Below are 18,242 nucleotides of genomic sequence, written 5' to 3'. Positions count from 1 at the left end.
GGTTTGATCTTCTATCCAGACCACTACAACTTTCTCCATATCAGCAATAGGGCTGTTTCACTTTCTTATCATTTGTATGTTCCCTGGAGAAGCACTTCTAATTTCCTTCAAGAACTCTTCCTTTGCATTCACAACTCAGCTGATTGGAGCAAGAAGCCTAGCTTTTGGCCTTTAAGGTGAGAGGCACCTTTCACTTGAACACTTAGAGGCCATTGTAAACTTATTAATTAGCCTAATTTCAATATTGTTGTGTCTCAGGGAATAGGTAGGCCCAAGGAAAGGGAGAAATAGGGGGGAAGGCCGGTCAGTGGAACAGTCAACACACACATTTATTAAGTCTGCCATCTTATATGGATGTGGTTCATGGAGCCCCAAAACAATTACAATAGTAACATCAAAGATCACTGATCACAGATCACCATAACAAATATAACAGTCACGAAAAAGTCTGAAGTATTGTAAGAATTACTGAAATGTGACACAGAGACACTAAGTGAGCAAACACTGTTGGAAAAATGACGCCAACAGACTTGCTTTATGCAGGCTTGCCCCAAACCTTCACTTTGTAAAACACACAAATAAACAAACAAAAACAAACAAATAAAATGCAACATCTGCAAAGCACAATAAAGTGCAGTGCAATAAAGCAAGGTGTGCCTATACTCATCACTGTACGGGGAAAAGGCACCCACATGGCCCACCAAGCAGAACACCCCTCAAGGTTAGACAGACACATCAGGTTATCACGGAGAAAAAGTCTTTCACTATTAAAATCTTCAAACTGGCTCTCCTTGTGCTAATGCCAGATCTAGAAGCCAATGACCGATCATAATTGGACTCCCATGCAGGCTTTTCAAACAGGAGAGAAGGAAGGTACTAATGAGGTAAGCCAAGCATTGGGCTCTCATGGCATCATAAACGGAGAAATTGACGCTGCATCAGTCTCCAAGGGACATGGCTACTCTCACGTGCCATAAAGTCAAACCTCGAACTACACAGCTGAGGACCAGGTGTGGAATACAGTGAACATCCTCAAGGTACCATCCTACCATGAACTCGTGTCCAGGTGACCATGTCACCCCACTAGGCAAACTATAAAAGCTTTCAACTTATGCTCTAATTTTAAAAAACTAATAAACTAGTTAAAAGTAGCATCTCATATAAAAAATTCATTTGAGTCCATGTTTACAATTACAACAAAGAAAGGAAACCAAAAATAATAGATTTGTTGAAGTCACTGTTAATTTACCTTTCTAGAGCCTCGAGAATAGTAGGATCCATAGTCATCCTAAAAACAAAGAAATCAACATTTAGCAAATATGAAAGAATTTCATATATTTACCATGACAGTAGTTTACAAATGCTTGTTATTAATGGACTTAAAAACATAGGAAGTAGGGGAAGGGTAAGCTGGGACGAAGTGAGAGAGTGGCATGGACATATATACACTACCAAACGTAAAATCGATAGCTAGTGGGAAGCAGCTGCATAGCACAGGGAGATCAGCTCGGTGCTTTGTGACCACCTAGAGGGGCGGGGTAGGGAGGGTGGGAGGGAGACGCAAGAGGGAGGAGATATGGGGATATATGTATATGTATATCTGATTCACTTTGTTATACAGCACATACTAACACAGCAATTACACTCCAATAAAGATGTTAAAAAAAAAAAAAACATAGGAAGTGCCTTAAAAGGGGACACAAAGAAAAACAGAGGAAATATGATGGATTACAGGGAAAGAAGTCTGCAGGAAATGCTTAGATTACTACGCAATAAAGAAAAGCTCGGAAGTATGCACACCCAATCAATGGCATCAATAATCTGAATAGAATTTTTAAAGACGAAGTTGTGCCAAATGCACAAAAAGTATGACCCTGAACTTGAAATGAATATGCCCATGAGATACAGCTTCGACAGTTATAGTAAAGATAAGGCAAAAAAATTTTCCTCTGTGTGAAAATGCTGGCACAGTGAAACATTTTTCCATACCATTTCCCTCCACAGCTATTATGAGAAATCCATTTTCTTTCTCAAACTTCATTACCACAAATATTGTTTACCAAGAGCCAGAAATAACAAGGCAGGTAAAAGCCAAAAGCCTGATTATGCAAGAGATGACATGGCTCCTATAATATTATTACAGCCTCGAAAGAGAAAACTAAGGACCCACTTTGAGAACAGGTTATGGCTGACTTTCTGCTTTTACAAAATGCTAACTTTATTCCATCAGGGAAAAAAAAAATGCTCTTAGCTTGTTTCCTATTAGGATATAGCAATATGTGCAAGATGCAAATTATTCCAACAGGAATCAAAGCTTATGTATGTAGAATATGAAGAAAGGAACATTCTGCTTTGGACCTTCAGTTCTAGCGACGCTTGCATTAGTTAACTCAGCTCTACCAAAACCAATACAAATTGATGCCACACAGATTATTTAATCTGTCAGTTTTTAAAAATCCACTATCAAATCATAAATAATTAAATCTGAAATTTGAAGTTTCTATCTAAGGTTCCATTAAAGGAAAATAAAATTAACATTTCTAAAACCTTACTTTATTCTTAGCCACATTTTTAAATTTAATCTTTACATCTTCTAAAACAATAACGTTAATAACTTTTTTTTTTTTGGCTGCGTTGGGTCTTCATTGCTGTGCACGGGCTTTCTCTAGTTGCAGCGAGCGGGGGCTACTCTTCGTTGCGGTGCACGGGCCTCTCATTGCGGAGGCTTCTCTTGTGGAACACGGGCTCTAGGCATGCGGGCTTCAGTAGTTGCAGCACGCGGGCTCAGTAGTTGTGGCATGCGGACCCTAGAGCACGCGGGCTTCAGTAGTTGTAGCGTGTAGGCTCAGTAGTTGCGGTGCACGGGCTCTAGGGTGCACGGGCTTCAGTAGTTGTCGCATGTGGGCTCAGTAGCTGTTGCTCGCGGGCTCTAGAGCCAGGCTCAGTAGTTGTGGCACACAGGCTTAGTTGCTCCGCAGCATGTGGGATCTTCCCGGACCAGGGCTCGAACCCATGTCCCCTGCATTGGCAGGCGGATTCTTAACTACTGTGCCACCAGGGAAGTCCCAATAACTTTTTATAATTATATATGAAAGCAATATACATTCATTGTAGAAAATATGCAAAATGCAGAGAATAAAAACCCATCACGGGCTTCCCTGGTGGCGCAGTGGTTGCGAATCTGCCTGCCAATGCAGGGGACACGGGTTCGAGCCCTGGTCTGGGAGGATCCCACGTGCCGCGGAGCGGCTGGGCCCGTGAGCCACAACTGCTGAGCCTGCGCGTCTGGAGCCTGTGCTCCGCAACGGGAGAGGCCGCGACAGTGAGAGGCCCGCGCACCGCGATGAAGAGTGGCCCCCACTCACCACAACTAGAGAAAGCCCTCGCACAGAAACTAAGACCCAACACAGCCAAAAATAAATAAATAAATAAATAAATTTATAAAAAAAGAAAAAACCTATCACAACCCCACCATTTAGAAGGAAATTAACATCTTCTCTTGTTCCCTTTCAATATATAAAGTTATACACACGGTATTTTAAATGAGATTTAGAATTATACTGCATATACAGTGTATCTTGCCTTTTTCCCTTAACATCAAATCATTTATATATATAATAGTCTTTGAAAACACAATCTTAATAGATCATGCATCCAAATCCTCATATTCACAAAATTCGTTCAAATATTTTCTGATATTTATTATTTAAGTCGTCTTGCTTTTCTTTTTGTCTAGTACATCTAACATTGAAATAATATCCTTGTATAAAAATCTCAACATGATACTGGCTAATTTCCTTAAGTGAAACTCACCAAAATGGAATTTCTGAAGAAAAGGCATAAACTTTTCCCATGGCATTTGTCTGTAATTTGCCCACCAAAAGGACAAAAATCTATAGATTGCCCACCAAAAGGAAAATGAACAGTGCAGCTCAGTTCCTATTTCTCAAAATGTTCAAATGTACCTTAAAATTTTCATAAAATACTTTTATTTCATAGCGAAAATAACATCTACCTTTAATTTTAATTAGTTTTTCTTATTATTACTGCAGAGTAATTTTTAAAATTTATGGTAGTTCTCCTGTTATTGCCTTTGACCATTTTTATTTAGGAAATTTGCAGTTTTCTTATTGATTTGTAAGAGTTCATTATACAATAAAGATATTAATCATTTGTGTATTATAATTGTATACATATTTTCATTTGCCTCCCTAGTCTGTTCTTTGCATTTAGGTTTGCTTTATAATTGTTTTGATGCACAGAAGTTGAAATTTTATATAATCAAGCATATCAATCATTTCTTTTGTGGTTTCTTCCATGGTTTCTATGCTTAGAAAGTTTTTCCCCAGTCCAATTTCAATGAAATAGCTACTTATATTTTCTTTTACTTGCCCTCCAACTCTGCTACTACCTTTTACCCTTGCCTCTTTTTTTTTCAATCTGTGTAGAATTTATTGTTGGTATGGTGTGAGGCGAGTACTTATGTGATTTCTGATGACCCCCTCTCTCAGTCTTTTCCCCAACACCACTGGTAAAATCACTCAATCCTTCATGGTTCATTTGTATAAGATTCACTTTGAGAGCAGTTGCTTTGAGGTACAATCTGAGCTCTAAGGTCAGTTTTGACAACAGGGTAAGTGTTCTTTAACTTCTCTAAATTTTATTTTTCCTTAAAAATAAAATGGGGATAACAATACCTATCTTACAGTTTTCTTGTAAGGTTTAAGCTAGATAATTTACAGAAAGCACTTACTTCAGTGTGTAGCACAGCACATGTGCTCAAGAAGTCAATGACGGGGACTTCCCTGGTGACGCAGTGGTTGAGAATCTGCCTGCCAATGCAGGCGATATGGGTTCGAGCCCTGGTCCGGGAAGATTCCACATGCCACGGAGCAACTAAGCCCGTGTGCCATAACTACTGAGCCCACGTGCCACAACTACTGAAGCCCGCATGCCTAGAGCTCGTGCTCCACAACAAGAAAAGCCACCACAATGAGAAGTCCGTGCACCACAACGAAGAGTAGCCCCACTCACGGCAACTAAAGAGCTCCCGCACACAGCAACGAAGACACAATGCAGCCAAAAATAAATAAATAAATAAGTAAATTTTTTAAAAAAGAAGTCAATGGCTGGACCCCAGATTCAGGGCTACTTCTCTCCCTCTGATCCATCTGTCAATTCTTGTGCTCACAGTGTAAAGTTAACAGAACACATAATATTTGGTAGGAGAAATATCTCCAATTTCTTTTTCTAAATTTTCTTGGCTATCCTGCCCTGTTTTTTCTTTACATAGGCCCCACCCACTTTTCGTTTCGGTTATTCTTAGGATGCTCTTTTCTTCCCACATTTCATTCCCATTCTCTCTCTCTCTGTCATGCCTTGATACAAAGAACAAAACTTCCCAAACAATGTTTAAAAGTCACAGTGAACAACGATATCCGTATCTTTTAACTGATTAAAATATTAAAATTCTAGGGTCTCATATGATGCGCTGGATGTTGGCTATGGATTTAAAACAGGTAATCTTTATGATACTGAAGAAGCATCTTTCTATGCTTAGTTTTTTGAGATTGAATATTTTTGTCTCCATTCCACAGAGGAAACTGAATTTTAAAGAGGTAACAGGAGTTACCCAAAGTCATAGTGGGGCCTGAATGTACACCCAAGTTGTCTGATTTCAATGCCTTTTCATTTTCCATTACAACCATCCTACCACTCCGTAATACAGTCAAGTCTCCAACTCAGCAATATCTTTTGTCCCAAACTTAGCCGTATAAATTCATTTAGACCTTATAAAACATCGTATGAAACTAATGTAATATATGATGGCTAACTTCTCAGCTGATCTGAAGAAATGTAGATCATCCATTATTATTTGTAGAAATATTTCAAGATTTATCGATTTTGTATGGGAAAGAGAATTTAGTAGGAGATGCAGAGACATGGCTGAGAAGCCTCCGTAGTCGTCACCTAGACAGAAAGAACAAAGAACTTCTATAACTTTGGTCCACTGAGGGCATAAACACTGGAGGTAGGAAAGGGTAGGACTTTAAAGCAAAATAGAAACTCTTGAAAAAAGAGGGTTGGGAGTTAGCAGAGGAGACGGAAACGGTGATAAAAAGTAGGGTAGAAGGAACAAGCCAGAGTAGAGTAGCCTCTCCTCCTTCTCTGTAGACCCATTATGGTTGAGGGTAGCTGCTGGAGCAAAAGCCAAATATGAATAAGATTTGGCCCATCTGCTTCCCTTTTCATGGCCAGCACCCAAGCTCTGACCCAAATTGTTCCCCTCCCTCTGACCCACTGCATTTTGGAAAGGCAAGTTTTCCTTCTATTGTTCTGATCCAGATAAATACATGTCTTTCTGTGCTGCTCTAGGATAGTTTGACTTTAGCAATTATTGAAAAATCGACAGGGCATTAAAAACTGCAGATAGAAGAAACCTGCAGTTTTTAAAAACCTTCAAATAAAGTTGACCCTTGTGTTTTCTAGAAGGTAATTATCCAGGTGATGCTCTTTCTCTGGGTCAGTTCTGCCCCTTCCTGGGAGAGCTCCTTTATCAGCCAGGTTCCTCCCTTCTCCCTAACAGGAATCCCCAATGCCTCCCCTCACAAACCTCTCCGGATTCCGAAACATACTGTTCCTATCATCTTTTCCCTTATTCCCCCCAGAGGAGGTCTGAGAATCTTGTTAAGTCCTCATCTGGATGACAAATAGCCAGGACATGGAAACAACCTAAGTGTCCATCAACAGAGGAATGGATAAAGAAGATGTGGTACATATATACAATGGAATATTACTCGGCCATAAAGAATGAATGAAATAATGCCATTTGTGGCAACATAAATGGACCTGAAGATTATTATACTAAGTGAAGTCAGACAGAGAAAGACAAATGCCATATGATATCGCTTGCATGTGGAATCTAAAATATAACACAAATGAACTTATCTACAAAACAGAAACAGACTCACAGACTTAGAGAATGAACTTATGGTTACCAGGGGGAAGGGTACGGAGAAGGGATAGATTGGGAGTTTGGGACTGACATGTACACACTGCTATATTTAAAGTAGATAACCAAAAAGGACCTACTGTAAAAAAAAAGAAATTAAAATTAAAATTAAAAAAAAAAAAACCAAAGGCTTGACAAAACACATCCACACATACCCTTTTCAGCTTTACACAAGGACCCTCTCCTCTCCCTTAACCCAATCCAAGTTCCCCCTCTCCTGTGTTCTCATACTGCTAAATAGGTCAAAATCATATGCTATGAGGGAAAGTGATATGTTTAAACAGAATTAGAATAAATTAAATAGAATTAAATTAATTACAATTAAATTTAGTAGAATAGAATTTAAATAGAAAATATCCCTTCTGCTTTTCTCTTCTCATAGCCCAAACCAGGTACCCATGGTTCCACAGGGAAACAAAAACGCTTAATTCTTCATCCTTGTCTTGACGTTAATAAAAATGGGAAGCACAATTATGTGCCCAGGGATTCCACGTTATATATATATTTTTTAACTTTTTCAACTTGCATATTTTTTTCTAATTACCTTTTTTAATTGATGTATAGTTGATCTACAATGTTGTATTAGTTTCAGGTGTTTAGCAAAGTAATTCAGTTACGTACATATCTACTCTTTTTCAGATTCTTTTCCCATAGAGGTTATTACAGAGTATTGAGCAGAGTTCCCTGTGCCCTACAGTAGGTTCTCGTTATTCATGTATTTTATATACAGTAGTGTGTATCTGTTACTCCCAAACTCCTTATTGATCCCTCCCACCCACCTTGTGGTACAGTAGTGAGTATAGCTGCCTTCCACACGTTATATTATTGGGCCCCTAAAACAATCCTGTGAGAACAGGGTAGACACTCGCATTGTTAATTTATAAGAGGAAAGTGAGGAGCAAAGAGAACAGTGAATTACCTGTATGCTCAATGAGTGGCAGCAATGGAACTGGCACCCAGGATTCCTGCTGTCAAATCCAAAATTCTTCCTGTTGCCTGAAACTCTCACAGTCCCTAGAACCACAGTTACTAAACTTTTACAATTTCTATTAGAGCCACAGAGGAAATCAGGGTTCGTCTCTCAGCAGTCATTCTCCAACAAGACTATTCTTAAGTCCATGGTAATTACTTTGAGACTGTCCTACACAATTCTTGTTTCGTCCTTGACTGAATAATCTCTTAAAGCAACAAGCAAGGAAATATAGGTCAAATCATGTCTGAGTTTATAAAGGCAGGAGTGGAGGTTATTATGCTGCTATGAGTGTTAAGTAAAAAAGGTTCAACATCAGTTACAATAACTATGTACAATTTTATGAATGGCTTCTTTTAAATAATGACCCTACTTCCAAGGAGATCTTGAATTCATGATTTTTCCATATCTGACATATTCCTTATGTATATATCCAGTCAGTCAATGTCTACAATAATCCAGAATTACTCCACCCACGATTCAATACGCATATCCATTAGAGTTGGGAATCAAGTTTAGCTGTGTTTGTACCAACAATCTAAAAGAATAAGTTCTCATATAGTACTTACTATGTGCCAGGTACTGTTCTAAAGGGTTCACAGATACTTTCTCATTTGATCCTCACCTAACAACCTTATAAGGTCGGTACTTTTATTATCTCTTTTTACATACATGGAAACTGAAGCACAGAGAGAGTCACTTGCCCAAAGTTACACAGTAAATAAGTAACAGTAAATAAATAAGTTTAGATTTGAACCCAGATGGGGTGGCTCCACAGTCCACAGAATGTCAATACCTTGTAGTTTCCAAAAGATTTTCATTTGCTACCAAGAATTAGGCATGAATTCAAAACCCTTGTATGTTGACCGCTAGAATCAAGTATGACATCTCGAAAACCATCCTGTTAAGAGACCATTATTTGTGTTGTTTCTCTTTTTTCTTCCTTGCAGTGACTTTTTTGTATTTAATAATGCTAATCACCAAAAACCACTTATTGTCTTAAAGTGGAAAATTTTTTAATACATAGAAAGAGAACATACTTTCTCCAATAAAAATAAATAAAACAACAACTAGCCTTTTGGAGCTAGTGGGTATTTAATATATGCCCAGCACAAAACATGTTTAATTCTTTAAACAATATGAGGTAGGAATTATTATTGTTCCCATTTTACAGATGAAGAATCTGACATTTAGATTAAATTGCCTAGTTACACAACACTCAAACCCAATTTTCAGAGCCCTACTCTTAGCCATTCTACTAACCTGCCCTCAATCTATTCTACTGAAATAACACTGGTTAAATCAGTGAAAAGCAGTTTGGGCAAATATTTCTCCACTGCAACTGCAACTGTGCAAAGCAACACAATGTAATGTGTTCCCTTACATCCACAAACGCACCAGCCGATATGTTCAAGAGGAATGTCTCCTGGAACGAAGCCCTCTAAGGACCTTTAGGGGACAGAGTCATTAGGACAGTAAAAAGCAATACTAGCTCCTTTACTTATTTAGATAATTAAAATTCTAGATTGTTTAGTCCTGAATTTGACATTTTATTTATCTCTCCTTCAGGAAATAAGCCTGTAATAAAGCTCAGAATGCACTGATCTCCAAACATATCATTTCAAATATACTTGAATAAATAAACTGAGATGGTGAACATTCATAATATTCTTGCATCAGAGAGCAGGGAAACAATTTATCACTGACAAACCACCATTCCAGACCTTCTGGGAGTCATGTGATTTGTTGCAGGTTTGAGAAGCTTAATGTCAACCCACTTGTTGATAAAAGTCATAATTTACTTGTTGAACTCAGACCAACTAATGTCCTTAGAATGAACTACCAGAAAATTTCAAGTGGCACAATTATTGTTAGCAACTTGTAGCTAGTTAAAAAACATGTCTAATATCATCTCTTCCTCTTTTTTTCTAAGATGATAGCCAAGCAATATAATAAGGCTCTGTAAAGTAAAGAACAAAGATAAGAACGGCTGCCCTGAACAAGTAATGGATTTGATCCTTTCTTTCAGCTGATACTGTAGGGGCAACTCCAAGTGTGAATTTTAACACAGGCAAGAGCTATGTTAGATCACCTAGTGAGAATAACAACGCAAGATCAAAGTCAACCACAGCAAAAGGTAGGAAGGCTTACTCAGTCTAGTAGTAATCTATCACGCAGTGGTAAAAAGTACAAGGTCTAGGGAGGCAAGACCTGAAACACAGCCTCAGTTTTCTCATCTATAATGTAATGATGATTAGGTTTCTACCCAAAGGGTCGTGAGGATTAAATAAGGTAATGGTGGTAGAGTGCTTATTAGCACATAGTAAAAGTGCTAAACTCATATCTGCTGCAGATGTTATCCATTTAGCTCTCCTGTTTCACAGGCATTATAAGGAAATTAATGAGTTGGAGGTTAAGTAAACCAACAGAAAATGTGCCTTAGAGTTTTACAATCTTTTCTAATGGAGAAAACCAGGACAAGGGTTTCTGTTTCTATTTCTGTCTTGTTCACCACTGTATCTCCAACACCTGACAAAGTGCCTGATAAATACATGCTCATTAAATACATGCTGAATCATTACAGGAATGAATACATTAAAAGAGTTGTCGGGCTTCCCTGGTGGCGCAGTGGTTGGGAACCTGCCTGCCAATGCAGGGGACACGGGTTCGAGCCCTGGTCTGGGAAGATCCCACATGCCGCGGAGCGGCTAGGCCCGTGAGCCACAACTGCTGAGCCTGCGCGTCTGGAGCCTGTGCTCCGCAACAAGAGAGGCCGCGATAGTGAGAGGCCTGCGCACCGCGATGAAGAGTGGCCCCCACTTGCCACAACTAGAGAAAGCCCTCGCACAGAAACGAAGACAACACAGCCATAAATAAATTAATTAATTAATTAAAAAAAAAAAAAAAGAATGCCAATCCTTTAAAAAAAAAAAAAAAAAGAGTTGTCTCTCTCAGTGTAACACATATGGGAATCCTGGCAGGGGGAAGAGATAGGGTTTAACACAGGAGAGAGAAAAAGACCTAGAACTGGAGTTAAATGAATTCTCTAAGACTATTTTTCACACTGGGACCAACAAGACCCACTCAGATCCTTTAATATAGATTCCCCAAATCACTGATCTCTCTATGGTGCCAAATGCTGCAGACGGACCGAGGAACACAACGCTTGCTCCTTGTGTTTATCTGCTCATGTGAATTCAGTTCTTCAAAATAAAGCTAAATCCTCAAAAGAAACTCCTTAACTACCCCAGCCCACTACCAACCCTAAGAGGGTCTATTATCTATAACGTTCATTTGGCACTGAGGTGAAGCCACAACAGAGAAGCCACCGTTTTAAGGGGTCTGTTCTTGTGACATTGACTGTTTGCTGGATCTTCTCCAAAAGATAGGAATTAAATTCTGCACTTATTCTGTTCCTTCCAGGTTCCAGGCATTATCTTGGCCTCTACAGGGAATATAAAGAGGAATAAGGCACAATCCTTACTCTGAAGGAGCATGCTGTCTAATAAAGAGAATAAGACAGGTACAAAAATAACTTCAGCGAAAGGCAAGTGTCAGGGAGAGGTACAAGAAAAGGGATCCATAGAGGAATCAAATAAATCGATTTTAAGCAATTAAGACTTTATGATAGTGGGGCGTATAGACGAGCCTGCAAGGATTTTGAATGGGCAAGTGCATCAGAGTTTGAGAAGACATCAAGAGTAAAGAACAGTTAGAAACACATAGGACAATTAAGTACTTTGGGATAACTTTGATATTTTACTGGTTTATGGGGCCGAGAAAAGAGAATATTTATAATCAAAAACACCTGTAAAACCTGGAGCAGAGGGACAAAATTACCACAAGACCTCACAGGTTGTTGAGCAGGACAGGGGCATGACTGAGACTACTCATTAGAAAGACTGATCTGGCAAGAGGTTGTGAGATGGGATGGAAAGGGAAAGAGATAAAGTAAGTCTGTAGTAAAGGATTAACTTTGTCAGAAGAGAAGTCTAGCATTTGCTCTTGTGGCCTCTAAGCCCTTGGAATACCTGTCTGATAACAGTGTCATTGTTTACCTTGGTGTCTGGAGCCACAGCATATATGTTATACTCACAATGTGATTTATGGTGGGTGCTTGTGACCCTGTGCTATCAGCTTGATCTCAGGAGGGACTGGAGAGTAAGTTAATAATGCCTGTGTGGGGACTTCCCTGGTGATGGAGTGGTTAAGAATCCGCCTGCCAATGCACGGGACATGGGTTTGATCCCTGGTCTGGGAAGATCCCACATGCAGTGGAGCAACTAAGCCCATGCACCACAACTACTGAGCCTGGGTTCTAGAGTCCACAAGCCACAACTACTGAGCCCGCGTGCCACAACTACTGAAGCTCAAGCGCCCTACAGCCCGCACGCCACAACTACTAAGCCCACGTGCCGCAACTACTGAAGCCCACGCACCTAGAGCCCATGCTCCACAACAAGAGAAGCCACGGCAATGAGAAGCCCGCGCACTGCAACAAAGAGTAGCCCTCGCTTGCTTCAACTAGAGAAAGCCTGTGTGCAACAACGAAGACCCAACGCATCCAAAAAAATAAAAATAAAAAATAATGTCTGTGTGACCAACCAAGTCTATGTGACCGAGCCTCAGTGAAAACTCTGGACACGGAGGCTTGAGTGAGTTCTTTGGTTGGCAGTGCTCCATATGTGTTATCACACATTGTTACTGGGAGATGTAAATCCTGCCTGCGTGACTCCACTGGGAGAGGACGATGGAAGCTTTTGGAAGTCTTCTAGACCTTGACCTAAGTGCCCCTTCCCCTCGCTGATTTGAAGCTGCATCCTTTTGCTGTAATAAACCGTAACTGTGTGCATAACAGCTTTCAGAGTTCTGGGAGTCTTCCTAGGGGATTGTCACATCTGAGGGTGTTCTTGTGAGCCCAGACTTGCAGTTGGTGTCAGAAGTGAGGGTGATCTTGGAGACTTCCAAACTTTAAAATAACCAATAGGAAAAGCCTCCATCACAGCGCAGGGGAAAGTTACGAGAGCCTAAAAAACAGTGGTGGACTGAAGAGGCACTGATGCTACAGAGAAAAAGCAAACAACAATGGATACAGACCAGAGTAGCTATTAAAAATTAAATAGAGTTCACCTGGGAGAAAGTATCCAATTAAATTATTAATAAGTAAAAATTGAGGAATCAGAAGGAAGAGCTAGTTTGCAGAGGAAAGCAAGGGGAAGCAGGGGAAACAAGAAGTTTGGGTACCTTCGGGTCCTTCCTTCACTGTGTACACGTGCTGATGCCCCCGTCGAGAGCTGGAGCCTGTTCCTTCACCCCATGGAATGTTTCCTCGCCAACGGAACACAGCATAAGTGATGCTGTGCCCACTGTGGTCGTGGCCTTTAAGAGGAGAGGGAGGTCCTGCTTCCTGCCTCTTGGTACCTGACCCACCATAAAAAATGGTCCAGGCCACTCTGCCGAGAGGGGGCCACAAGAGAAGCACAGAGGCACCAGAAGCATGAGCAGAGACGCACCCTGAGCATGCAGAGTGGGGGGTCTCTAGATGCCAGCCAGCGCCCAAGGGACCCCAGGCAAGAACCCCTCGGAGCCATGGAAGATAATAAATAACGCAGTGTCGTTTAGGCCACTATGCTTTGGGATGGTTTGTTATCAAGTAATAGATAATTGAATTGCAAGGCAGTAAACTTAATTCAATGAAATCATTCTCCCTAGCTAATTTCTTTCTTTAGAAAGTATACAATCCTCCAAGATAATGAGATCAGGAGTAAGAAGTATAACTAATTAAAATCTGTGGATGACCCAAAGAGCTTGAGAACATTTTACTATGTGGCTAGAGATGATCAAAATCACTTTATGTTCCAAAGTACCCAATTTATATATAAGCAGCTGCTAAGGGGAATGAGCTCAGTCAGGTCTCCGATTATACCTGGCTCACCCTCCCCTTCGCTTCCTAGCTCCCCTTTTCCACTTTATTAATATCTTCAATCTAATCCTGTTTGATAAATTGCTGGCAAGCTTGCTCAGTTCTTTGTTATTTGCAATCACACTAGAAAGTAACACACACACACACAGCAGTGTGAATAAATTAACCTATTCCTTAATCTTTATTTTGCTATATTAAAAACTGTTCAAAAGAATCCATGGTTCTTATAAAATAATGGCATTTTGGTTCTAAAAACTAAGAAGAAGTAGTGGTTAAAATAATGCCTGAGACATAAGAAGGTATTTTTAAAACACTCAATGAAAAATAAACATGCAGTACCATTCAAATCTTACAATGGCTTTCAAATTTTATATGAGCACGTGTTACAAGAAAGCAGGGGTTCTTCACCATATTTTGGACCATAGACCCATTTGGCAGACTGGTAAAGCCTCTGTAGCACTTCTCAAAATAAAGCGTATAAAGGCATAAAATAAAATAGTATTACAAAGGAAACCAAACACAGTGAAATACAGCTATCGAAATGTTTTTAAAAACAAATTCAGGATAAAATTATAAAGGTGCTTCATTATTAATGCATTAAATTGTACAATCTAGTGGCCGATCTAATAATGACTATAATTTTGAAGAAGTTATAAATATAAAAGATATATCAAGATATCCTCAACAAATTTAATATAATCTGAAAATATTCATAACTACTATTGGTGACAAAGTCACGGGTACTATTAACAATACTGTGGTTTCTTACCTATATTCAGCATAAAAGGAGAAGCTAAATTTTGACTTAGAGATTACTGAAATGAAGTAATTTCTCCCCATCCAAATTGAGGGGCCTTGGAAATTCTACTCACAGTCAGTTGATCAAAGTTCCTTGAAGTAAAGCTTTGGCACGTCTATTGTTAATTATACTGAATTCACAGATCTTCCAAATACTGACCCTTGGTGCCTGGGAGATGCTGACGCCCTGACAGAACTGCAAAGGTAAGGGGAGCCACTGGTCTTAAAAGACAGTAGGAATAGGATTAAGAGGTAGAGTTGGACAGAGTTAAGAGGGACAAAGGATTGGGGATGGCATCTCTATTTGAAGTTTAGAGCAGGGTACTCAAGTGTAAACACCAGCGTACAGTTAGACTGAGAGCCGACTAAAAACAGACCAGGATGGTGACAGGGCAGTTTTTCAAGATATCCACGTAGAGGTAAAAGTAGGGCCATGAGACTGGATGAGGGAAACTGAAAATCTGGAAAGGATAGGACAGAAGAGATCAGAGCCTTTATATTCACCAAATTTAGGGGGAAAGGCGAAGGACTGATGACAGAAAAGCTTGAAAGCAGTGAATGAGAGACAGAAAAGAGTTCAGTCCAGGGCCACACCAGACAAGAAACCAGGAGTCTGATCAGGGCTGTGGATTAGCTATGATATCTGATTTAAATAAACCACCTTGATCCATTACAATAAAAGGAATTTAACTATAGCAAGAAATTATTTACCAAATCAAACTGCAACTTCTAGAAAGAATTATATTTATCTTCTGTTTAATTTTTCTGTTAAGTATTCCATCAAGGGGAAAAAAATGGTACATACAGGAGGGTAGTATATGATGATAACAAATTCTATTTGACTTCACTATCTTCTGCCATTAAAAGAAGGAAAAGGTGCCTGTATTCTGAAGCCAGAAACCTCTCTACAGGGACTGAAGATCATAAAGATCAAGGTTAATGAATTCTTGTTGAGCTTGAGTGGGCTTGCTAGCAAATAGAACTTTAGTATACAGTGTAAAAGGCTACTAATGTTATATCAATGTCTTGCATGTAATTTTAAATCTAAAAATAATGAAACAAGCTCATTATTTATGGTATTGTTTATCTGACTACTTTGACATCAATTAATCTTTGATTCGGTCTGAAGTTTGCCCTCTGATCAGCTGTCATCAGCTGGGTGACTGAGCCTTCCTACTTTTTTCCATTTTAATTAACATACGCCTAAATAGCACATTCTGTTACAAGTACTTCACAAATGTAAATCCATTTAACCATCATGACAACCTATAACACAGTTACTGTTACTATCTCCATTGCATGAATAAGGAAACTGAGGCCCAGAGAGGTTAATTAACTTGTCCAATATCACAGAGCTAGTAACTGATCAAGCCAGGAATCATATTCAGGCAGTCTAACTCCAAAGTCTGTGCTTTTAACCACGGCGTTCTGTTACCCACTGCTCAAGATATCCTGTGGCAAAGAAAATGAATGCACACAATAATATTTTGAATGCATTCTCAACAATAAACCTTTCATTCACTAAATGCCAAATGTTTAATTTTATTCTTTTCCTAAACTCAATACGCCCATCCTAGATTGATAATATCCATTAAGCTACTAATTCCCTCATCTGTAAAACTGTCAGGACTATGTGTCAGTTATAGATGAACATCATTGTTTGAGAACTCCATAGCTTGGCAATTCAGAGTATTTTACTCTCAACTTTACTTGAAGCTACTCTTTGCAAAAGGGTTCCTCGATACAATAACACCACGATTAGATCAGCTTTTTAAATGTTTTCTATGAAACTCTACCTACTTCCTCTATGCAAGCTACACCTGGTAAAACACTGTCTGGGCTTACATTTTTCTCTCAGCTGCCCCACATTTATCCAGGAGCAATTCATACATTTACTGATTCTCTGAAATACTGAATTATGACCCATGATTCTGTGCAGAGTCTCTACTCTGCTGTAGAAGCAGCTATCTTCACATGTCCCATAAGAAAAAGTTTCCAGGGAAGAACGTTGGAAAGCTCCAATAGTACATGGCTTCAAGAATACAAAAACAAGAAGCCCCAATGTCATATCTTCCCACAACTTCAGAGAAAGGCTTGGCAACTGTCTTACTCCATCCGGGCTGCTATAACAGAATACTATAGACTGGGGGGCTTATAAACAAAAGACACCTCTCTCTCACAGTTCTGGAGGCTGGGAAGTCAAGCTCATGGCACCGGCAGATTGGGTGTCTAGTGAGGACCCAATTCCTGGTTCACAGATGGCCATCTTTTCACTATGTCATCACATGATAGAAGAGGCAAGGGAGCTTTCTGGGGTCTCTTTTATAAGGGACCTAATCGCCTCCCAAAGGTACCATGTCCTAACACCATAACATTGGGCATTCGGTTTCAACATATGAATTTGGAGGGGACACAAACATTCAGATCACAGCAACAATTAAGAACCAAAAAAAAAAATCTTTAAGCCAGATTGCAAAACTTGAAGTTCACTCATCTTTTCAAAATCTCTTAATATACATAGATCTAATTTGCTGAATTGTTATTACATTTCTTTTTACTTGCCCCTGCGACAAAATAACGGGTGTCACTCTATCAAGGTAAAAATAAAGAAGGTAAATTGAAGACGACTAACATAACATGCCTAACGTTTCTAATATGTGAAGGATTTCAAAATGATTGCTAAAGGGTTGGCTATGTCAAAACCTTTCCAACAGTATGTTTTAAACAGTATGTTTAAATAGTATGTTTTAAATAGTATGCTTAAAACTTCTCTTCAACCAAGGGATTTGCCATTCTACTGAAAACAGTTTCTCTGCTTTTTTCTTTCTTTTGAAAAGCTACATTGAGCACTGAGTCACCAGGTGATTTCCTTTCTTTATTTCTGAGCTCCACTTCAAAGACTAAAGCTACTCTTCCTCTTCTGTTTTTTCACATGTACCTGAGCACCTATTGTTCAAGGTCGTGAAGGAGCCAGGAGCCGATTAAAACAAAATTAAAACAAAACCTTATGCTTATTTGACAGTAGCTTTATTACATGGGAGTTTATGTGTGTGTTAAACATTTAAGCCAATTTAAATTTTTAGCATCTCCAGAAATCAAGCTAAATGGCTAAAAATCAGCCTTTAAAACAGCTTTCATTTTTATTTAATTTATTTGAATAAAGGGTAGGGTAACTAGCATCATATTTAAAGTATCTGTTGGAGATAACTAAGATATTGAAATATTCTGTTTGTTTTATTTTTTATTATTGGACTCCCTAAACAAATATCCTTCAGATTCACTACCATCTCCAGCTAGCTGATATTGAAAAATACATAATGGCAGACTGTTGCCATGGTAACTCCTCTACAACTACACATTTTCTATGGCAACCCAGGCTCCACTGAATACTAATGAAAACCCATAGCAACAGAGAGTTAAAGAGGTGACGTCTGGAAACCAAAAAGCTCATGTGACATTTATTACAAATGTTATGGATGCCTCTATATATTTAACAAACAATATCAGTGTTCAAAGACATATCAGCTAGAAGATATAAA

The 18,242-nt window shown here is 39.2% G+C and overlaps 1 protein-coding gene across 1 annotated transcript in view; it reads right to left on the bottom strand.

Moving 5' to 3' along the window:
- LOC309642898 (uncharacterized protein) overlaps nt 1–18,242 on the bottom strand; it is a gene marked incomplete at its 5' end in the record, with an annotated part of 184,267 nt that overhangs the window by 67,833 nt on the left and 98,192 nt on the right. The window contains one exon of the mRNA XM_082424962.1: nt 1,250–1,288. Coding sequence (XP_082281088.1) covers nt 1,250–1,288 — 39 coding nt within the window. The remainder of the gene's footprint in view (nt 1–1,249; nt 1,289–18,242) is intronic.

The sequence above is a fragment of the Balaenoptera physalus genome (assembly GCF_965194825.1).
Source record: "Balaenoptera physalus genome assembly, chromosome: 14".
Taxonomy (NCBI): Eukaryota; Metazoa; Chordata; class Mammalia; order Artiodactyla; family Balaenopteridae; genus Balaenoptera; species Balaenoptera physalus.
This window is presented reverse-complemented; position numbering and strand designations above follow the sequence as displayed.